The sequence below is a fragment of the Populus nigra genome, chromosome 3 (genome assembly GCF_951802175.1).
Source record: "Populus nigra chromosome 3, ddPopNigr1.1, whole genome shotgun sequence".
Classification (NCBI taxonomy): domain Eukaryota; kingdom Viridiplantae; phylum Streptophyta; class Magnoliopsida; order Malpighiales; family Salicaceae; genus Populus; species Populus nigra.
This window is the reverse complement of record NC_084854.1, coordinates 25,825,368-25,849,568: the sequence shown is the minus strand read 5'-3', so window position 1 is coordinate 25,849,568 and position 24,201 is coordinate 25,825,368. Positions and strand designations below refer to the sequence as shown.

The 24,201-nt window shown below is 33.8% G+C and overlaps 3 protein-coding genes across 5 annotated transcripts; all 3 read right to left on the bottom strand.

Annotated features, from left to right (window-relative positions):
• Nucleotides 1-3,580: 3,580 nt before the first annotated feature.
• Nucleotides 3,581-6,762, bottom strand: LOC133688755 (uncharacterized). 3 transcript variants are annotated; one of them, XM_062108361.1, is made up of 7 exons: nt 6,554-6,762; nt 5,753-6,146; nt 5,521-5,679; nt 5,239-5,346; nt 5,068-5,172; nt 4,843-4,945; nt 3,581-3,854 (listed from the first exon to the last, which is right to left on the bottom strand). In XM_062108361.1, the coding sequence occupies exons 2-5, from the start codon at nt 6,102-6,104 to the stop codon at nt 5,081-5,083; spliced, it is 711 nt and encodes a 236-aa protein (XP_061964345.1). In that variant the 5' UTR covers nt 6,105-6,146; nt 6,554-6,762; the 3' UTR covers nt 3,581-3,854; nt 4,843-4,945; nt 5,068-5,080. The 3 variants fall into 3 exon arrangements, with proteins under 3 accessions (XP_061964345.1, XP_061964343.1, XP_061964344.1); XM_062108359.1 differs by having other exon boundaries at nt 5,753-6,107; nt 6,554-6,754; XM_062108360.1 differs by lacking the exon at nt 3,581-3,854 and adding an exon at nt 4,187-4,551 and having other exon boundaries at nt 5,753-6,107; nt 6,554-6,754.
• Nucleotides 6,763-7,525: 763 nt separating this feature from the next.
• On the bottom strand, nt 7,526-11,541 carry LOC133690040 (scarecrow-like protein 13). The gene is made up of 2 exons (XM_062110185.1): nt 11,433-11,541; nt 7,526-9,624 (listed from the first exon to the last, which is right to left on the bottom strand). Exon 2 carries the CDS (start codon nt 9,375-9,377, stop codon nt 7,737-7,739), a length of 1,641 nt encoding a protein of 546 aa, XP_061966169.1. The 5' UTR covers nt 9,378-9,624; nt 11,433-11,541; the 3' UTR covers nt 7,526-7,736.
• An 11,342-nt stretch (nt 11,542-22,883) lies between these two features.
• Nucleotides 22,884-23,563, bottom strand: LOC133688005 (NADH-ubiquinone oxidoreductase 20.9 kDa subunit). The gene is made up of 2 exons (XM_062107372.1): nt 23,314-23,563; nt 22,884-23,217 (listed from the first exon to the last, which is right to left on the bottom strand). Exons 1-2 carry the CDS (start codon nt 23,465-23,467, stop codon nt 23,054-23,056), a joined length of 318 nt encoding a protein of 105 aa, XP_061963356.1. The 5' UTR covers nt 23,468-23,563; the 3' UTR covers nt 22,884-23,053.
• Between the last annotated feature and the right edge of the window lie 638 nt (nt 23,564-24,201).

Below are 24,201 nucleotides of genomic sequence, written 5' to 3'. Positions count from 1 at the left end.
CCATCCCATTACACGGAGGAGCTCACGGTGGAGGACCTCGACATGCCTGGGATTTTCTTTGTGACGTTTTACTTTGGAATATACAAACATTGATTTAAATCGTTTGCTCCAATTATATAGTAAGGATTTGAAGTAAAAATCCCCGTCACGTTTAACAAAAAATAACATGATAAAACTAACCAAGATAATAAAGAATACGATAAGAACACGACTTTGATTTACAAATTCAAATTTCATAAAACTAACCAAGATTAAATATTTGAAGTTTTCAAGTGCTAATCAACAAAAAAAAAAAACGAACTGGTATTTACCAAACAGTAAAAAGTCTAAACCTTTTAAGTCTATCAAGCATAAAAATCAGATCTTTGAACTCTTAACGTGCTAAATAATGGAAACAAAGAACTGGGTTTTGTTTTGAAAATCACGAAAAAAAGATCAGAACTTTGAAGTGTATGAAGCTAAAAGGAGTTGAAAGCAAGTGCGAGGGAGGCTGCAGCTGAGAGGCAGGCAGAGAAGGCAATGTAAAGATGAGCATATGGCTAAAACCCTAGTGGCTGGGACAACTTATAGAGGTTTGTGGATTAATCTGGACTGTTGGATGGATATCGTGCGGCTGATGGTGATGTGAGGGTTAGAAGATAGCCGACAGAGTGTCATGAGGGTTTTCCAGCTTGCATTAGCCAACGATGGGCCTGGTTATTACTATCTAGTACCCCTTTTTTCAGGGCCCAACTCATTTTTCATAAACAAAGGTCATGAACTAGAAAATACAGTTTTATTCTCTCTAATGATCTTAACTCTTAAGTGGTGAACAAATGCTTGATTGCGTTTAAGAGTGTCATTTTTCTGTTCTTTTTCAATGAAATTAGACGTTCTACTTTCAATTTATGATAGCATGTTAGTCTCATTTGCGTTTAGTTAGTATCTCGTAGTAAAAAAACAAAAGGTAAAAATAAAAGAGATGTATTCTTTTACTATCTCAAAAATATATTTATTTTGTTTTTTTGTTTTCCGATATCTATCTTTTCTATCCTAAAACACTAATCAACCCAACTGCTATGGAAGTTTCCTTGTGTTATGATTCCAATAGATGTGTTGAGTGCTGGTGTATGACATGACCTGTTAATTTACACCGTCAATTGGAATTGTAAAACAAAATCAGAGGATAATTGGATAGTATATGTGTTATCCTTGCATACAACTGTGCCATACTTTGTAGGACAGAAATTATTCTTACCTTAGAGGGTCTTGTGAGAGGTGTACTCCATGGCTGCAGATGAGTTCTAGAAGTGCGTTCTTGTAGTAACCTTTGCTGTGGAGGATGAAAGGTTTCAAGGAGACACATCCTCGTTGATCCATTGCCAACTTCGGACAATACTCCATGGCTTGTCTAAATAGCAACTGTAATCATTTTACGCATATTGTGTTTTTGCAAAACAACAGTCAGACTTCAAGACAACAAATGACAGATCGAGGTGTTAATTTTCAGAAAAGGGTGATGTGAACTGTTTAACATCAAATACACATAATTTTGTGCTAAATTCAGTATGTTGTCTGACAACGCGTAAGGGTTGTATTATGTTTAACATGAAAGTACATTTGATTAACTGGCAAATACTTGAACCAAGAGGAACAATTAGCTGCTAGTGTCCGAATGCAATCACACCATCACTGGCTCTTATCATTGTAATTGTGGATTGAATCTGCTAAGAAGACCAAGATACAAGATATTGCAGGATCACGTCTATTAAGTTTCAGCTTATATGTTCTATGTCATAAGAAGAAGACCTCAAAAGGAGAGCATCAATTTACCTCATTTTGCTCGAGTTGAAGGACATCTAGGCACTGTAATATAACTCCAAACTGCCTCTGACCTATCCAGATTGCCAAGCAATGAGTTTATAATAAAGATAAACATGAAAGACATAGAAGATTGTTTGTTAAAATGTTATGGGAATATAGGATTTACCCGACTCTACATATTGCTATGTCGAGAAACAAGTTGGAGTTTAAGCTGATCTTTCTTCAATAAGTTCAAGTTGATGATTCTTCCAAGCTTTAATCAAATGTATAAAGGCGTGTCATCCATATCGGTCTTTCATTAGGGAAAAGATGAGACCTTTACAAATACATCTCTTATAATCCTAGGATGCTTTAGCTGCAGCAGGTCTGCAAGTCCTTCACTCATAACCTGATCAGTAAGAAAACCATAGCTTGGCAAGAAATCAATATGAGACCAAACATTAGAAGGCCCTGGTTGATTCGATGGACCAAAGAAAGGATTTTGATTACTGACTTCAAAGAAGAAGCCTCTCCCTCTCGTTGTGGTGCAAAGTTAGCTTCATTGACCAATAATGAGTTTCCTTGATTTGCCAAACTATTCTAGGTGTAGTATTCGAAAGAAATCCTCCAGATTCATGAGTGCAGCTCCATATCTTGGTGTAGCATCCATAACTTCTTGAGTTATAGTTGAAAAACCACTCCAAGGAATTGTGATTCGAAGAGGAACCATCATCATGAATGCTAAGAACTTTAAAAGATTTGGAAAGATTGTCAAAACCACTTGTTTTAGGAGTTCACAAAAAAAAGTTTGGCTAGGTGGGTGGAGAGCAGCAATCCATGTCTACTAAAAGAAATTGTTTCCTTGACAAAAGTCGGAGGGGATCCTAGTTTATCTATCATTATTAAACTCAATGAGTTAATTTTGTGATAGGGTAATTTAGAATCTAAATCAAACTTTGGCTGGATTTATTTGTAAATCAGGTTGGAAATTGATATTGTCAAACCTAAATAATTTAACAAATCACACAACTTAGTTAACTTAATCAGGTTTAACTCTAACAATTTTTATTTTTTTAATTTTTATTCAAAACAATATCATTTTATTAAGGACATGAACTAGAAACAGCTTCGATTTAAAATAGATTCGAGTTAACTTGTTAATAACCCAAGAGTGGACTTAAGGCAACCCATGACCTGGGTTTTAGGCTGCATCTGACAACTACGGGTCTAGCTTGTGCAACTATGCGGGCAAAGAATTTCAATCATGTTGAGGAGTTCATGGATGCTTGAAACGGAACCGCAAGTTCTTTGCTTCGATATCCTTGATTTACTGCAATAAAAAAGCTGCTGGAGAAGAGTTGGGATGTGCTAGTTAGCATAACAAAACTTCCTTCTTTATCATTAACCCTCAATAGTTAGCACAAGTGGTTAAAGTTTAGGATATGCTAAGGACATGGATTCAAGTCCTATCCTCGTGAGTCTCTGACTCTTTGGAATCACCAACTCTACCTGAAAAAAAGGGATGCCCCCTTGAAGTCATGAAGAACTAGCTGTGGTGGCTCAAAAGCACTCTCCTATGCTAATTGTAAATATCAAAATCAAAAATAAAAAATTTCATGGCCAGGGAAGTGCAATGGGTCATGTTAATGACAATCCTAACAGGCAGCTATCGTTTGTAAGAAGACTACCTATATACATGGGAAAATGAAGCTCTAAGTGCTATTTGTAACCTAATGTACAAGGAGAGCAAACAAAGACATGCATCGCCTACAAACAAGACATGAGCAAAGGCCAAAACTACATGACAACAATATTTTCTTAAAAAAATCAATGCACCCCGAATTCGGGGTTTGCAAAGCAAATCCTAGTACAGTAAAAACATACATGAAGATGGTGTTTAAGGCTTCTAAAATATTTTTCTTTCTAAATATCGTCAACCGAGAAAAAAGATAGAAGTCCAGCTCCAGTTTTAAGCCTTTTATACTATCCTCTAATCTAAAATCCACCAACTCCAGCTAATTAGTTATCTACAGTGCTCTTTTGCAGCGTCCTTTGCTTCCTCTGCCCTCGATCTACAGGATAACAAGAAAAACAATAGTATGGTGAGTCGAGAAGGAGAAGAATTGATGAACTTACTATACTCCCTATGGCACTAGTCTCTAACAAGAGCTGCCCAAACAACTACGGATTTAAAGAGATGTTGAAAATTAAACATGCAGGCGTCAATAATCAAGTTCATGGAACCACTAAAGAATTTTATAACAGATAACTTGCTTTTATATGATTGTTCCCACTCTCTTTTGTTTTTTCTTTCATTAACCCTCAATTGAATTTTTAGTATAATTTATCTGTAAATTAATTAATCTATTTTGCAATTTGAAAACTCAAAAACTACCAATCCTACTCAACACAGCAAGAGCCGTGTATCTGTAACTATATATGTGTGTAGAAAGGTAAGGTTAATCATTAGGTCATATGATCAATCACATGCAAAGAATGGAAAAGGGAGAAATCACAACCCATCCCTTCACCCTTTAATGTTTCAGCTGGCTAACTAATCCATCTCATCCTCACATAAGCTCAACCCTTATTCTTTGAGTTGGCACATTCATTTGATGGTTTTTGTGCTTGCAACAGACATGAACCATTTCAATGAAGGGCAGTCGACTTGACTAGTGTCTGTACACGCGACAAAACTCAAGATCTTGTTCACTGCATGGGAAGTACTACAAAGGCTTCACCGTCCTGTTTATTTGGTACTCTCCAGATCTTGTAAAGTGTATAAGATAAATTAATAAACCATTTTAAAATTAGGAAACACACTGCAAGTAAACTTTCCAGTAAAAATCGCAGCAATCATCCATGGAAAATTTTTCTGAGGTCCAAATGATCATAGATAAAAGAAAGCGGATATTAATAGCAAAAGGATTGCATTATAAAGTATTGAGTCACCTAAATATGCACAACAAAAGCAAAGCTAGTCATTGTTCATTTAGTTACAGCAAGACAACATCAAGTAGATACAAGCCTAATAAAGATTAGTAACATATTCTAACTCACATTATATTCGATTTGAGAAACTTTAAGGTGGAGCTTGGAAAATTCCATCCCTTGTGTGTGTGGCTGAGAAAAAGCTTCATTTCTTCAATTCCCCGGGGCGAAACTATAGTGAAATAAATAGGTAAAAACTCATTAAATCTCTAGTAATAGTTCTCTTGTATATGAAAAGTGTGCCATAAGCTGCAAGTACCATGTTAAAACAAATCAAATATTCATGATTATTACCATTGGGGCAGAGTCATTCATCTCCACCATTGACATTGTTAGTCTGAACAACTTTTGGCAGATTGCTGTTCATCAGATGTTCTCCCCTTGGCAGATTATGTTCTCCTGCAATAAAGAATTCCTTGATTCAGACTCAGAAGAAGATAGCTAACTTTAATATGTATTTCTTACCATCTGTTTCACGATTGTGATTTTGAGCTGTTGTCGTTGTTATATCAGAGCTTAACACACGTGCAAGATGCTTAACACGATTCAATCGTAATGCTTTTGGAGGTGTGCCTGAACCAAGGTTTCAATAAGAAGGTGGAACATACATAAATGTCTCTATTATAACCAACATTGGACACTCGATTGACAAACAATTTGATTCACATGAGACACTCGATTAGCAAGCAATTTTGAACAAATATTTATGATACAGGATCAAATGAAAATAACAATATTTAAGCTTACAATTGGAAGCTGTCTCCCCCTTCATCGTCAAATCTGCTGGAATTTTGTGACTATCACCAATATCCAGGGTATCAACCAGTGACCGAGCAAGGTGTTTTATATGGTTTAGACGTGACCTTATAGGTAATTTAGCTAATTTATGCGCTGGAACTTCTAAACCTGTTAAAAAAATCTATTAGTAAGTATCAAGCTGCCTTCATATCAAATGCATTACAAAAATGACAAGCCTCACCCACGGAATTTGCATTGCCTGCATTAAAACTTCCTTGTCTTTGATCCAAATCAGCATGACAAACACCATTAGATTGGACAGGAACCGAGATAGCTGTTTGATGATTTTCATCACTCAGGAGCATAGGCGATTCATCACTATCCACAAGATCGGATTGATTGATCTGAGGTTCTCTCACATTTTGTGCTCTTTGTCTCCTCAACTGATAGTTTCTACGTCGTCTTGCAAGATGATTCTCTCTCTCTTCAACACTCATTGATTGCCTTCTTTGTCTGTCTCGTAATCGCCGCCTTTCTCTTTCTTGCTCCTTTTGCAAATTCCTCAACACTGCTCTTTCCGTTAACTCCTTCATATTCTTCAATTATTTCATAAAAAAACTCAATGAACCCACAATCTGAACCAATAATTCAGCACTCAAAACACAAAATAAACCAAAAAAGATAATTTCTTTACCAACCCAGATACATAAAGCAACAAGCTTTTTAAACCTATAATCAAAACCACCACCAACCCATTAATCAAAATCTCCTCGGCATCAAAATTCAAGTATTAAAAATCCAAAAACAACCTCAACATGCAACAAAAAATAACGTATTAAAGACCGTAACTTTCACATTTTCTTGCTCCAGATGAAAAACTGGAACAACACTATCATCTACAATTCATGAAAAACAGAACCCATAACTCATTTCATCCAATTAAGAAACCAAAAGATCATAGTAATCTCATGATTAGCACTGTAAGAACAAGATAAACATTACAAGAAAACAAAAAACAATGCAAAAAAATTGTCAAACTAACCTTAAAAATGTGATCTTTATAATGTCGGGGCCAAGATTTACTTGTCTTCTTGATTTGTAAGAGAGAGAGGAGAAGAGAGAGAGAGACGGAGAGAGTGATAAATAAGGTTTGAGGTTGCTCTTGTTTTGTTTCGACCGGGTTGTGTGGTGAATTGTTAATACCAAATTTTGCCAAATCAGTGGGTAATTTGATGCATAATTTAGGCCTAATCAATCGATTCCTTTTGCATCTAATTAGGACGGGGTAACATGGGCCATTGTCATGTGAAACCATTGTTTTAAAATTCAGACAGGCCAGGCTGATCAGAAACTTGAAATTATTTGGGTAAAAAAAAAAAACTTGATTAATCTTGTGATCTAATTAACTGAGACATTAATTCATTGATTTTTTAAAAATAAATAGACATTACATAAATAAAACTGAGACATTAATTCATTGATTTTTTAAAAATAAATTGTCAAAATAATGTTATTTTAATTACTTTTTTAAGTAGACTTTTCTAATTCGTTATTCAGTTTTTGTCTTGATTCAATTCTAAATTAAATTTTAAAATAATTTATAAAACCCAAAACAATTTAAGAAAAGACAAAGTCTTATTCCAGTGTTCTCTTTGGATTTGGAATAGATGTACATTCACGTGTAATTCATATAATATTTTAAAAATAATTATTGTTTTAACCATTTTTTTTTAAGTATGTGGTAACCACAATTAATTTTGAGAAGAGTTGTATAAGGGGATTGATTGGAGTGGCAAGTTTCGATTCGGAAAAAAACTTTCAATTCAATTTGAAAAAAAACCAGAGCTACACTTGTGATACCACCGTGCGGAGTCTAATAACTATAAATTCAAGATTGTTCCATTCTCCATACCTGGACACTGAGAACAAAATGCATCTCAAAATGAAAAGTTAGCAAATTCATCGTTTCTGTTCTTAACAATGTTCAAAAAGTGCATACTTTGAACTAAGAGACTGCAAATAACACAGACCTACTCTTGTTTCATTCCATGGTGGACATGTACAATGATTTGAGGTTGTCTCAACACTAGCTGTATTCTCCCAAAAAAAGCTAATCCCATTTCTATGAGAATGATAACATCACTACTGATCGTTCTCTAAATGAGAAAAAAAAGGGTAAGATTACATTTACAGATTACATTTAAGGAGCTAAAGCTATTCGGTTTTCACCGCCAGGCAGAAGAAGTTGCCATGTCTCTATCTCGCCAGCGAAGGTAAAGAGCCCAGTCTCTCTCCTGAACACTATAGTCCCTGTGGTATTCCTTCAACAAATCTTTAACGGCAGTAGTCGCTGAAGAACCCAGTGGGTACTGATTAAATCCTGCCATGGTAAATCGAGACCTCCACTTCGCAAGAAGTTCATGCCGTTCAACCCTCTCAGCTTCCTCACAAGCGATCATATTGACAATGTCTCGAGCCACACACTGCTGCTCTGCATTAATCCTCTGCTTGATGTCCATAGAGCCACCGGCGGCAATAGATTCAAACATAGCTGCATAATAATCTAGTGTCTCGATGAATCTTGGAAAGAATGGTTTGGTGTTAGTGTTGGATTCTTGCTCGACGAGGGTCACGATCCTTGGTGACAAACTCTTCACCATCCTTATCAATCTATCTCTGTGATTCCATGTGTTCACACTCTCATCAGGCATGTGGTGCAACACGTACGGAAAATTCACAACCACAGCTTCCCCAGGTTGGACCCTAAGATGTTCCAGTTGAACCTCACAACCATCCATGGCAACATCATGGAACTCAAATGGCACATTGCAGGACTCGGCAACTTTTGATAGCCTTTGTCCCACAATATCAAGCCCTCCACCACGAGCATGAGCTGATTGAGAATCATCAACACCAGTTATATGAATTGCTGGGGGTCCACCTGGCCGGCAAGCAAGCATCTGCATTAGAAGAATCCACTGGCTTCCCTGTGCAATCTGGAAGTCGATGATATGAATTCTGGGTTCGTATTCTACAGCTTCTCGAATGACAACGTTAGCCGATGTGTATGCAAACTTCCAATAAGGGCATATCTGATACAGAATGCCCATGTAAGTCATCAGATCTGAGCTGATTGGTGCTTCACACTTCAAGGCTCTGTAGATTTTACTTCCTGAGAGTTCCAACCTTGCCCTAAGCCCTTCCAACATATAAGCACCCAACCGCTGGACTGGCTCTCCAGAGACTGACACCATTTGGTCCAAAACATGCATTAGACCTGCTGATCTTTGTATATCAGCATTTGATACTGCATCAGCGCAGGCAAGGAGCACATGCTTAAGATCCAACCTAGGGATCATTTCCATCATTTGGTTCCAGTCCCAACTTGCATATGGTTCTGCTTGGTATCCTCCACTCACAAAGCAAAAACTGCCGCTGTCAGTAATATCAGATTCAGGCCCAAGCAATGAAATTTCCAACTCCCTCAATTTCTGCCTCAGTATATTGCCGTCATCAGCAGAGGAAGATCCACTCAAAGGAGATCCATATATATTTTCAGGGGAATGACGAGGATCAGAAATGCATGAATGTGAACCCTGGGATGAAAAGGGGCTTCTGTTGGATGAGATGCTGGCAGCAGGAGAATCATAGACAACGAAACCAGCAGTCGCTGAGGATGATTCCAGGGTGAAGAATTGTCCTAGACATGTCTCAAAGGAAACACTGGTTCCTTGGCTTCCAGCATCTGAATACATAGTCTTGTCTAAAATTTGGATATGAGACAAACCATATGGATCAATCTCTTGCACTGGCTGGTGGTAAAACCCATGGATGCCAGCTGATCGGTGTTTCTGGGAGGTTTGCATCTAGAACTAGCTCACTGGTGGGCTTAGCTCAGACAAGAGATCGTGGAATTGATAACTAGCCTTTTCTATCAGAATTGTCACCTTCACTTGGCAACGCAACGACTTTTAGAATGCCACATGTTATAATCACTGAACACTTATAAACAGCGAGGCAGCTGCCAAGTCTAAATTCATTCGTCACCACAAAACTCTTTGCTGTCCAAAATGCATCCTTATCCTCGGCAATGCATTAAAAGACCACCACAACCTGTTACAAGGACACAAAACATGATCAGTGCGTATTGACAACAGAAAAGTTGATTAAAAAAGAAACAGACAAGTGAGAGCAGGTGATAATCACTATACGTAGAAAGAACATCCAAGAAAATAACAAAGGGGCCAAATTAACCTTGTATATGGTACAAATAAGTGACCAGATTTAACAGAAAATGAAACCCTAGCACAATCATGGACTTGGCAACAAGGCAACCTGTACAAGCAGGTACGTGAAAGAAGTGAGGAAGTTCTAACTTGGATTGGGGCTGATAATACTAAGGAGCAAAGTCGCTTTGTGGGTCATTGCATCTCCGGGATGACCTGATCCGTCAACTTTTAATAAAAATAATCGAATTTGATCATCAATGACAACCAGAAAGGAGCAAAATCAATGCTCTGTACCATTTTTTCCCTTCCTTTTGACTTCTAAAGTAGATGGCCATAGTCACTTAAAAAAGTACTAAAAAATACAAAAACAATTGACCATAAAGTCAGTCAATCCTCGAGGAGTATGAACGAGCGAGAAACAGACTTGAGAAAAAACAGATCATTGACAGTTTCGTTGATGGAAACAGCAAAGAAAAAAGATTTCAAGAAGCAAGAAAATTACATCTTTGTTTCGAAATAAATTCTAGCTTCTGGTATATCATGTCCAAGAAATACGAATGCAAAAATTTCTGGATAGAATTAAGTAATGGCTATTCTATCAGTACAAAATAGGATAATTGAGCAATCAATTTTTTAAAAAAAGCTTTTCGATCAAACTCCGTAGAAAACAAAGTGGAAAAGCAAAAAAACTCCGAGAACAAATACAAGATCTACCATTTAGAAGTGGGGCTTATGAATCCCTTCTCCCTAATCCGGTTTCTGCTATCAATCAACCTATGCAGTTCAACCCACTATTGCAGAATAATTTAAAAGCAGCAACGAAGAAATACGCAAATCTTGTAAGAACAGACATCAAGTTTGGTTGAAGCATGATCAACTACATGTAGATCCAAAAGAAAATGAAAACTGATTCATAAACACATGCTTCTCCATATCGAAAAAAATAAATAAATGGGAAAAAAATATATTCCATAATGATAATTGATCATCAACAACCGCTAAAAGTGACCATCCTTAGAATCAGAAGCTATATCGTCAACCGAAAAAAAAGATTCCATTGTGTTACCTAGAATTTAAACCATTACTTTTAGAACTAATTCAACTCACTCAATGAAAACACCGAAAGCAACCGAGTATAAGAAGAAGAAGAAGAAGGAGAAGAAGAAGCAGAAAAGGCACTTTAAAAGCCAAAAAGTGCAGTTGAATTAGTTCTGTGACAAATCTAATTAATCTTTCAACAATTTAAAGCACTAATTTCCAAGCACAATCAAGCAACCTAAACATGCCTTTTCCACTCCTTAAATAGCTAAAATCCATGGTAGTTAATACATATCTATAAGTAGTAAAACTTTTCAAAGGATGCGTACAGCTATACCACAAGAACTAAATTTTATATCTCCCCTTAAAGATGCTAACTTTCAATTCAAACAAGAAAAGAAAAGTCATTTCCATGAATTCTAACACCAACCCACATCCTTAAACTCATAAATTCTAAAAAATAAATGAACTTGGACCTCAAATTCAGTCCAAAACATCAGTTAACAAACAGGAACCTCAAAAAGAACCATAACAAGCTCAATTTAAGACAGAACCCATCAAGAAAATCATACTTAATCATCACATTTAATGAAATGACGAGTATGCATATATATATTTTTGGTGTGAATGAAATGATGAATTTACTTTGCACACCTTAAACTCTCCAAAGCTTTCTCAGGTTTTCAGTTTGTGTTTGATTCTTTCTTGCACAGCTAGCAAAGAGCAGCAACCGCGGTTGAAGGAAGAGGAAATCTATTGGCATTTTATTGTCCAACGTGAATAACAAATGCCCCTCGAATTTTATTTATTTACATTAGTACCAACCAAACGTGTAAAGAGTGATGATTGGACTACAATAATTCCTAGAATTAACGAGCTTATATTATAATATTATATTATATTTATGGCTTGTAACAACCCACAATTATTTTGTATTCAAATACAATAGGTAGTTCTCAAAAAAGAAAATACAAACTCGGATATGATCAAGCTGTTAAAACTTGAAAAAAAAAATAATTTTAATATAGGAAAACAAATTCTAGAACATCATAAACGTTACAAAAATATTATAACTTGTATTTTCTAACGTGAAGGATTCAAGTGGCTGTCGTACTTTAGAGAATGAATGAATCCTTACGTATTCATACAACTTGGTCAAGAATGATGGTATACATGTACAGCATGGTTAAAAAATACGTATTGAGATGGGAATATTCTTGGTATTTGTTGCCGCCATTGGGCATATGGAAGTAGATATCCGAAACTTCTTCTCTTCGTGTGAGTTAGGGGAGCTTATGGGGTTTTGTTAGCTTTGTTTTGTTGGGCATATGGACTGATCAACCATCCTGCCACGAATGTTGGCTTGTTGTGCTTAAGGTTTGCACTGCATGCCCACTTCGATAAGCACACGTACTATGATACTCTTTGTCTTCCTTGGCTTCAGTTGGATTCCCTGGGGGAGGCTGTCGTCCTGTCGGGTTTCAGAGCGAGTAGAGTTCTTGAAATGGAAAATTAGGTCGTGCTTGTCAATATTAATGTCTAGCGTTACGTATTCTACCGTCTAATTGATCAATTTTGATACCCATTTTACATTGTTCAACACCGTAGACGTTAAGACTCTGTTGTAGAAATAACGTGAGTAAAGGGTATGAGTAATTTAAACAATTATTGATGTTAAACTGATTAGGTTTAAAACGGTTTTAGTTAGATCGATCATTTGATTAGAATTTTAATAAAATTAATCAAGTTTTATCTAGTTAATATCTTATATAATTCAAGTTCGCAATCGTAAAATATTTTAATCAATCCATGAATTCAAGTTGTGTTTAACAATTAGGAGCAACACATGTATTGTTACATGTTATATTCATTATAATTTGATGACAGAATATGCTTTCAAGGTTTGCACAATATTAGAGAGGTGCCATAGGCACATTTAGAGAACATGGATAAAGGTTTGTTTACTTTCCATAAAATAATTTATATAAAAATATTTTTCAGTTTTTTCTGTGTTTATTTCTAGAAAATATTTTCTCAACTCCAGAAAAAATATCCCTCGATCTAGTTACCCGTTCAGCTTTATAAAAAAAATATTTTCAAGATACAAAAACTAGTATGAAAATTACTTCATCATTGAAAGAAAATTATGTTTATTTGCATGCATATAAATTAACCCAATTCAAATCTAATAAATGCTAATGTGTGATTGAGTGTTGACAAGTCTCACCAACTCGAGATAAACCAGTCAAGAAAATCGTTTGAATTCACTAAAATTATATCTTAAATCTTCAAGAGCAAGGAGCTAGGGAACCTTCAATGCTAACATGCAAGGTGACATATGAATGGATAGGAGGAAAAACCCTAGAATTAAGTGCAATCAATCATGGGTTTTAGACTAATTTATTTATTTTCAACATAATGATAACGTGGTCAAATAAATAGATAAAAAATTGTGAGCAAAGTTGTTGAATTCTTCTACGGTGCTATGAGTAGTTGTTGACCTTAAAATAATTAATTCGCGGGTATATAACTAAGGCTTAGAACTTGTAAGGTATTTAAGTAAATTAATTATATATGTTTTCCACACAAAAAAATAACATTATTAATTTATTGAAGTAAAGATTTAACGAAAGAGATCATTCTGAGATGGATTAGGGTTTGGTTGATTGAATATTGATTGTTGATAACATGGAATCAAAAGACCATACGAACATTATTAATATTAATGTTCTTTCTTCTTTAAAAAAATTTCCTGTTAAGACTTTCCATTTATAATAATAATAAAAATCATGAGGTAGAGATAAAAAAAACATGAACTTCCCTTGATTTTTTTTACTAATGAACTTTTTTTATAATACTTCTATGAGTAATATTTTTAATTTAAGTATATCAATATAAAAATTAAGAAGTTGCGTATTAAGTAAAATTGTAATTTTTTAAAACTTTTAGAATTTAAATCAAACTTAAATAAAATAAAATAAAAAATAAAATGAATTTACTAATTTATTCATATATTTATAGATTTAGTATTTAATTGATATCACAGCCAACTGCAGGTTCATCAAGCTACCAAATAATATTTAATTTTTTATATTAATTATGTTATTAGGTTATGCTTAATTTTATAGTAAAAAGATATATTTAAATATAATTCCATGGAAGATACAACCAATGCAGCATTCAAAATTTCTCAAATTACGTAAGATTTTTATGGTATTTATTTTCTTCAAAGAGTTGAATGCTAAACTTTTCAAAGTTCAAGAAAATAAAACTTGTATTCAATAAATTATTTTATAAAATAATTGTTTTTTTTTTTTTTTGAAGTAGTTGACATTCAAATAAATGTAGTGGGAGCAGCTGCCGTCATGCGTAACCATCAGCAAAACGAGGAGCGCGTCAGGAGACGCGGCTTCATGGCATCTTCAGTAATTTAACAAGTTTCCAAGGGCAGTCGTTTAAAGGGTGCATCTACCTGGAAGGCCATCAAATGCTTCACATTCTACGAAGCAACTGCTACTTGCTTTTATTATTAATTTTTGGCAAACCTACTTTTATTTATTTATATTTGAGCCTACATTTTGCCTTCTTTTATTTATTTATTTCCCTAATCCCCTTTGTTCCACGCTCTTTTTGTAGATTATAGAAAGCTATAAAAAGTATGGAATTATGTTGTAGGGATGAATTAATAAAAAGTATTTATTTTATAAAAAAAAGGGAAATAACAAAAAACTTATATTTACCTTAATTTTAGAGTGATTTTTTATTTTTTTCAAAATATAAAGTATAAATAAATATATCTCATATGTGTTAATTATTTTTATTTTTTTTATTTGAAGATAGTAGTGTAACGTTATCTTCTACGACATCGGAGTTGCTGAGTTGCTTGTAATTGAATTTGTTTTATTCAAAATAAATATAATATTTTTTTTCCATAATTATTAATTTTTAATTTAAAAATATGTTGAGTTTTTTTTCATGGTTCTTAATCCCTAATTTAGAAATTATTGATATTAATAATTTATGTTTAAGAGGTGTTTAGAAAAGGTAGGATAGATAATGATGATGATATGACATTTAGCATCTCCTCCTACTCCACTCCACTAAAAAAAAAAGATAACGTGTGGACTACGACCACGACGTTAATGTAGATCCTCATCAATCATTTTCATCAGGCATCGCATCACATCACATCACATCATAAATATTACACAAAACGAGTAAATTGATTCTAGCGTTTGATCAGTAAACGCGTGAATAACCAACCAGTTACAAGACGGCATTTTTGTAGCATGTGTTTAACGTTACCTCGCTCTTGGGTTGGTGGCAGCGGTGTTAGAACCCCATCCAGGTAAGGCTTGTATTATACATAAAGATTCCATTCGGTAATGAGATTGTGTTTGTGTTTTTGTTTAAAATATAGATATAATCTGTTTGGTGAGTAAAAAAATATAGTTTATTGTGTATAGATTCCGCATGTTTTTACGTTCCAGATGCAGGAAAAAAAAAAGCCGTAAAATGTTACTTCTTGTGCACTATTCATGCTAATTAATTAACATGAACAGTGTAGCCAGCTCTGCAGTTCCAGTTCAAAACTTAAAATGCATTGAATCAGATCTGACCCAGTAAAATAAAATATAAAAAATTATTTTTTATTTTTTAATTATATTTTATTTGAAAAACTAGTGTTTAACATTATTTAATAATACTATATAAATTAGATAGAGATCGCTTGATGACATAGCATTTGCAGAATTTGATCGCAATTCCAATTTTATTCCTGATTATATTTTACCTGATGTTGTTGCACGTTTAAGAAACCAAAAAAACTGAAATACTTGTCAAATGTATTTCATATGTGATAGAATTGTAGATAGTTTAATGGAACAATAAAAATTATTTTATATAAAATGTTATTTATTTCATGATGTAATAACAATAGTTAAATTTACAATATTTAAATTAAAAACTATCAATATTAATATATATTTTTTAAAATTATTTTATAACCTCAATTTCAAAAGTATTATTAACCAAACACATTAAACTACTTTTTGTTCAATTTCAATTTCAACCACAGTTTTAACCAAACATACATAAATATCAAATCAACCTCAACCAAAAATACTTTTTATAAAACAGCTTTTTTCAAATCACAACCACAACAGCTGCTACAATACCAAACACATTTGGATTGAATCTTAATTTTTTTTTGAAAAAAATAAATTAATATTGTTTCGATTTAAAAAAATTAAAAAAAGTAAACTGGTTGATAACTGGATTTTAATTTAAACAATTGATTTTTTTATTTTTTTTTATTTTCTTAACTTGAATCAACTCAGGTCTCAGTTCAGTTCAATCAGGTCCCAAAATAACCTGATGAACCATTCCAGGTTTTAAAACTACGTTGGGTGTCTTGTATTTTAGACTAATTTTTTGTTTGGTCTGAATTTTAAGTTTGAATTTAGTTAAAGAAATAATTCGATTAAATCTTGTATTTAAAAATACAATGACTTTTTTAATTTTACAATGAATGTTTTCATCAAATATATTTTATTACTATGTAAAAAGCTTCAGGTAAATTATGGAGACTCAAAAGGTTCTTACAATCACGAATGCTAAACGTATATGGCTATAATTATTTTTTTATTTATAACTAAAAGATTTTTTTCATCCTAGAAAAAAATTTAATTTTAAAAAGATACACTCACTTGTTTTTTTTTCTCCTTATTATTTTTTGTTTTTCAAGGATAATAATTATCTTCGCATCAACTAACAAGTCAATTAAAATTAATTTTTTTCTTAATAATTTTAAAAACACATCCCCCGTTTTGATATGATGCCGGTGCTTTGATGATCAACAAATGATGGCTATAATAGAATTAAATCAATTTTCTACGTTTGGAATTTAAAAGACAATATTGACATGAATTTCAATTGCTAAAAAATAGCAAAAAAATAAATCAGAGTGAAGACAATAATTCTTTTAGGATTAATATTAAAAATAATATTTTAAAAATACACTTAACAGCACAAATCTTCTTCTTCTTCTTTTTTTTTTTTTTTTCAAAAGACTCACAGTGTCTCTTTTTCCAACCCCCACTCTAGCAGCTTCTTGCAGACAGGGACACTGGGACGATGGTCCTGTTGTCCTGTGTGTGGAATATTCCTGCTGGAGTTGATTTTAACTCTTTTGTTTTCATTACTAATATTTCTCTTCGGGTTATCTCAAGTCTTGGATTTTCAACCTTGATTCTCTCATTGGGTGAAGCTTAATTGTTCTCATCCTCCATGTTTCAATATTTTATTTTAAATATAAAATTTTTATCAAAATATTAATTGAATTCAAATAAAATATAAAATTTAATTCAATTTAATACATGATTGAATTCCAAATATACCATCAAATATCTAAACTAAAAGACTGTTTGGAGCCATGTTTGCACTAGAATAACAATAAAATTTGATTTTTTTTTATGTTTTGGATCTTATACTAGTTTTAAAAATTATTTTTCTTAAAAAATATCAATGAAAAACATCTTCTTATCCTCAATCTCCGTTTAATTATTTGTTTTTTTTATTAAAACATAATGATTTTTAACTTCTTGTCATGTTGATGATCAAAGCATCGTCACCTCATCAACAGAAGGGTGAAGAAAAGCTGAAAACAACAGGTGAAGAGGAGACAATAGAAGAGATTTTGGAAGGACAGATACAGTTCCCAAGGACGATTTTTATTCGTGTGAAAAGCTCGAGCCTTTAGGATTTCGAGCATGGAGAAATCAGACCTTTCTCTGGTAATCTCTCTGGGGGCAGCTTCGATACAGAAATCAAGCTGTAAAAAAAACAGAAAAGATAAAAAAAGGAGAACCTTTGGCGATAAAAAGAAAAATTAGTGGCCCACTTTCTTATCCTGAGTACATCTTGATGGGATTAAATTTGTCAATTTATAAGTAGAGTAATAGCCAATATGTTATTCGTGAGACCATAGACTAAAAAAAAAAGAAAATGTAGCTTCAGGGATTTGTAAGTTTTTGTTTTTACGTTATAATCTCCTTTTTTTTACGTAAAGAAAAACTAAATTGATATATTTTAGATATTTTCAAGTTATTTTGATGAATTGATATTAAAAATAAAAAAATTGTATGGTTTTAATATATTTTCAATTGATAAATACTTAATACCATGGTACCAATCACATGTTAAGATTAGACATAAAAGAAGTCAGTTTATTTAATTACAACCTACACTCCGTGAAGATGCAAGTGGGATTTTATATTTTATTATTGATAGTATATTAGTGTTTGTTTGATATAATAAATATAAAACATCCTGTTCTAAAATGAGAAAAATCGGAATCCTTCTCCAATTTGAAGCATAATTTCTTATAAAGTCATTCAAAATAATTTAACGGTTAGATTATTTTCGAGATAGATTTTGATAAAAAAAAAATTAGTACAATAAAAGCATTATTATATGTCGATTAAAGCATAAAAAAATTAAGCATATTGATTCTTATATAAATTAAAAGACATGTTTTTTATATTGATTTAATGTATTTAAGATAATTTATTTTATTTTATTATCAAATATCAATTCCAAAATTCAAACTAAAAATAATCAACGACGAAAACAAAACCATCTCAATTACAAAAAATTCTAAATCAAGACGGTTGTAAGGAGCTTTCATGCACACTCGACCCCAACTCAATCATGCTTTAGAGCCTGCCTGTACATGATCACTGCATAGACTGCTTTTTTTAAAAAAATTATTTAAAAATATATTAGAAGAATTTATTTTATTTTTAACATCAACATATCAAAATAATAAAAAATTATTAATTTAATTTGTTTTAAAAAATAAAAAAAATTAAATTCTTTTATTTGCTTTAAATCAATATATTTTTATATTTTCAGATCATTTTAATATATCGAAGTTAAAAATAATTTTAAAAAAATATTATTTTTTAATATATATTTTAAACAAAAATATATTTTAAAAATTAATCACTGTCCCAGTCACAATCATTCTAATTTCTACGCTGAAACGTGTTTAAGTTGCATCATAAATACTATAAAGACGCTGTCCAACCCTCAAACAATTCACCACACAAATCAGATGGGAACTAAAAGAAATACAATCAAATCTGTACTCCATTATCATGTAATTATTATTATTGCTTCATTTCCATCTAAATTGACGTCAGCAAAAAGGGACCTGGGCGAGTCATCAACTACGTCATGCAGGGACAGACCATATCAAAATCTCACGGCCATGAAAATTTGGTGGTGGATGCTGTAAGAGACTTTATTACATGTAGGACACACGAGAATATCTTTAATTCTATGTAATCTGTTCTTCAACCTTACCTAACCCGCCTCAATCTAGGTATATTAACTTGAAAGAATCTCAATTTAAATTAAAAAAAACATGAATTCAGCCGGATTTAATTGGCCTATAAGTTGATAACCCTACCGAATACGATGAGATGATTATCAAGATTTTTTTTTTAAAAAAATAACATGTCATCATGTAAATAAAAAAATAATTGATCTCGATATTCTATAATTGACTCCATAATTCAGTAATCCAAAAATAATTATCAAATTAGATTACAAGTTGAGTTAACAATTATATTTATTTTAGGTATATTTGTTTTTATAATTGGGATTGAAATTTATGTATAAAACCCACAAAAAAACCTTTCTTGGTAGAAGAATAAAGGGCTAGAAAAGCTTTGAAACAATACTTGGTGGGATGAGGTCACTGGCTTCTTTTACCACTTGACAAGAAAAGAAAAGTAAGTTTTACAGCTGAACAAAAAGTGAGTTAAGGAGGATAATTGAATGAATTATTGCTGCGTCCACAAGTATTTTTCGTCTCCAAGCATATCCATGAAATTGCTTCCACTCTCTGTTCTTGGATACACTACAACAACTTGACTGAACTATATTATATTTTAGAAACATTAGAGTATTGATTGGTGTCACACAACACACGGATTTAGACTAGCGGGATTGTTACCATCTAATTTGATGTGCAAGTTGCTTTCAACTACCACTACATTATTTTTCTGGGATGTGAATCCTGTAAGGATTTGTTTGTTATTGCGGCCGACAGTGTTAAAAACAACAATATCGCGGCTGACAATCGGCCGCGATAACAAAGGGCTCTTAATCCATCAACTCCAAACCCAATCTTATGTTCTTGGCAATGGTGCTTTTTTTTGCAGATTCTCCACTTGAACTGCCCACTTCACTACCTGCTAAGTTGCAACCACTGGGAAGCTTTTTCCACTTCACTTGAACAGCAAGACCTGCACAGCACCGCTAATCCATCAGGACCATTGTTGCTAACATGGAAATACTCCTGCCAAGTTCTTTCCTTACCCTTCCTTGTTCACTCCCTCGGTAGCAAAACTTCCCTAGTCACCAAAAGGTTATCTAACCCTGTCAGCTACTCCCTCCATAAAGTGCTCTTGACTGGAGCACTTTGCTTCAGGGCCCAAAGCTAGTGATAAAAGGAAAGCAACACAATCCCACTCAGTGCACACTTTCTGGAGCCCATTACCCACAAGGATATCAGCTAGCTAGATAGTCAACAGCTACCAAATTTTCTACTCTGCTTGACCTCACACGGTAGTGGCTCAGCAAGCATAGATTGCGATTAGCCAGTTGATAAGGCCAACAATCTTAATCCCCATATTGCATAGCTACGCAGTAAGACTACATGATTGGAGACACAAAAGATTTGGTAAGACTGTGACCCATGAGACAGGCTACTCGATCTCTCTTCATAGGAGCAATTTATCAAGAAAAACATATCACATTCATAACTAAAGGCAATAAACCATGAAAATTTGTGCGAGACAGTAATGTGTACCAAAGGTCTTTCAGGTTTCCAATTCATAGACAGCTCTGACGGCATGTGCATCAAGCCACCAACAACTGAGGATACATCAAAATTACTACACCTGCTGATAGAACCAGAAAATGCAAAGCAAACCACTCTCAATGTAATTGATCAAATCTAGGAACTTCTAAATCCGTAAAAGATCGCTAACCAGAACTGTAACTATTTATCAAACCGCACAAAACAAACCAATCTTGTCAGCATTGTTCGATAGAAACATCATAGCAGTCCCCCTTTATAATGCAATGAGTAGGTCCCCAAAATTCCAAATATGGTCCTAACTTTTCTCCCTCTACCTATTCTTTTGTTCTTTTTTTCATTCCCCAGGATCAAAAACTAAATTGACAATTACATTAAGAGTTTTATGTAATTCCTTTGACCCTGTTAAAGACCTAATACTTGGATTTCACAGACAGATTCATATCCCAAAAGAGCAGTATCTAACACGCTCCTACCAACAGATTCCTTAGAAATATACAATACTTTCCAAAGCAATGAAGGCAACATCAAGATGGATGCACTGCTTCTGTGAATGGCTACAAGGAATAAGAACATTCAACACTTTTAAGCTGCACCACGCATGACTTCCAGTTAACAACATCAGCAAAGTCATGAATTGCAGGCGGCTGGAAAGTCACCTTTGTGGAGGGAAAAGCCACTCCACCAACACACTATTATCGGCTTGGCTGGAACCAAGTTTAGCTAGGAAGTCAACACAATAATATCCCTCTCGCAGAACACGAGACAACCAAACTTGCCAATTCCTATCAAGAGTTTTCAAATGTCAGAAACCAGATTCCAGCATAGGCGAAACACAGCAGCATGAAATATAAGATTTACAGCATCTAAAAGAATTCAACTTAGCCCATAATCGTCTGTAACCCATCTGCCATGCCATGGCCAAAACACGTCGATGGCCATCAACTATACGCCTATCTTTGCTTGCCAACAAACACAACATGACAGTGTACTGAACCAATACCCAGGCTATTTTGAAAAATACCAACATAACACACTTATACTTGCCATTCAATTCTATCGATTTGGTCCATCCACTGTTTTTTGGCTGATACAATCTGTCAATATCTATTGTTTGACAAATCCTATCTCAGTGCTAATATTGCTGTTATCAAAGAAGACAGCTTACAGGTCCTGACTTAAGTTACATGGCATCCATCCATTGTCTTCCTTTTCTTACTACAATCTCTCCGCCACTATTGTTTGGCAAATCCTATCTCAGCTTTAACACTGGTGTTAGCAGATGCATACATGATGGAGACAGCTTCCACGTCTTGACAGAGGTTATCATGGCATTCATATTTTCAAACCGATACTGCAACATCAGTATGATTGTCAAGCGAAATTCTACAACATCTATACCTCTTTCCGATAGGGATAATAACTAATAAGTCCTATACAATGCATTATAAATAGTCCAGACTGGAAAAAATAATAATAATAAATCAATGCAACATTTAAGAAACCTAACAGAAACTACACATACTGAATGGCCCAACTCTTAAATTAAGCAGCCTATTCATGTATAAAGAAAAATTCTTGAGGTCTTTGCAGCAAAAAACATCCAAATAACAGCACTTGATTGGCCAGATTTAAGCATTGAACAAAGTAGTGGCTGAATACTAGCACACCTTTAGCATGCACCGAATAAATCATCATATGTCGAAGATATAGCTAGCTAACTGAAATATCATCATCTATCCTAGAACTCCCACTAGATTATCTGGCATCAAGTACCCTTTTCTCCTGGACCACCTAGACGTGACATTTCAGACAAGATGAAAAAACATCCCCCCCCCCCCCCCCCTGAATTTTTTACATACCAACCGCATAAGCTCATTGACAAAGAAATTGAGCAAATACCCTAACAAAATCAGACGAGATGACAGGCACCCATGAGAGCAAAAAGAAGTTTTTGTTAAGTAGATAACGCACAAAATCATCTAAATGATGATGAAACATCAATAGTTAAATTCCAAATGGTGTCAAGATCTTTGCTTTCATTTAAAGAGAGCTTAAACAAATGAGTCAGGGACACCTAACTCACATAGCAGTTCAATCCTTCTCAAAAAACCCCCACCAAATTGCATCAAACACACAGAAATCTCAACTCAAGGAACAAAAAAAACCCATCAAGGTTCAACATTTAGCCACCAATCTTGTTCCAAAAACACACATTTGAACTCTAAATCAATCAAAGCTGTCATTAAAATATACCAAAAGTACAGCATAAAAATGCAATAAGTCCTCCAACGTTCCAATTATTATTAATCGTCATCATTCGAGACGATTCAAAACATAACAAAGATGCCACATTCCATCGAAGAACTGTAAAAAGTAGAAATCTTTAACTGCTAAAACCACGTTTCTGGTAACGAGCAACCTCACCCTCATTAGGGAAAAAACCCATAAGTCTCCCAGCGGAGTTCTGATAAGCATACATAAAACCACCCATTAAACCAATCAATCCTCCTGTCACCATTGATGGTCCCTTAATCCCTGGCTTTATCCCTATTAGAAACAAACAAAAAAACAAAAACCCATTTGCATATGAGTAATTTCGACATAAATAAGCTAAAAGAAGAGCTAAAGATGTGAGATTTGTACCTGAGAGGTAGCCAACAGTGACAGAGACACCAGTAAGGGTGATGAAACGACAGTAATCAAGGGTGTTGAAGTTGCCAACAACCTTGGTGAATTCTGGGTTTCGATCTATTACCGGGTACTCTGGTTTTGCTGATGCTGTGATGTCTGTGTTCATTTTCCGGTCTTGATTTGTTTTTTTCTTTTACTTTGCTTGAGTTGTTGTTTGCTGCTCCCTCTCTCTCTATATGCAAGTGTGTTTGGGCAAACCTAAGAATGCCCCCAACTATATAGATAGTGTCAATTTCAATCCTAAACATTTTTGTTTCTTAAATCTTATCCCCCAATTTTCCATTCATACTTGTAGGATTACATCCCAATTGTATCTTTTAGTGAGAAACAACGTTTTTTTTCTTCCATAAATTAACATTTTATGTTAATTAATTCTAAAAAAATCCCTAATTGAGAAATCAATATCTTTAAGGAATAAAACTGATATAAAAAAATTTTAAAGAAAAATTTATCCGTATATTTTTAACTCTTGCTAGCATATCAACAAAACTCCTCCTCACAAATAGCCAAATCTCACAAGAATGCTTACGTTCTAGTGTTTTTTAGACCTAGGCCTTTGGGATGTTAACAGTGTTTAGAATCAAAGAATGAACTCAAGAACTTAATTGGGCCAGTGTAGACATGGTGGATGAGTTCATCGTGTAGCTAGGCCCTTCATGTGTCAAAGGGATATATTCCGAACATGGTAGGGCTACCTCAGGAGTTTGAATAATAAGAAAGACTGAGAGAAATAATTTTTCCTTTTAATGTACCATTTAAGTTTCAAATTTAATTTTAATTGCCGAAAGCTCAGCTTAAGATTTCCTTAGATTAAGTTTATTTTCATTCTTCAATCCTTTA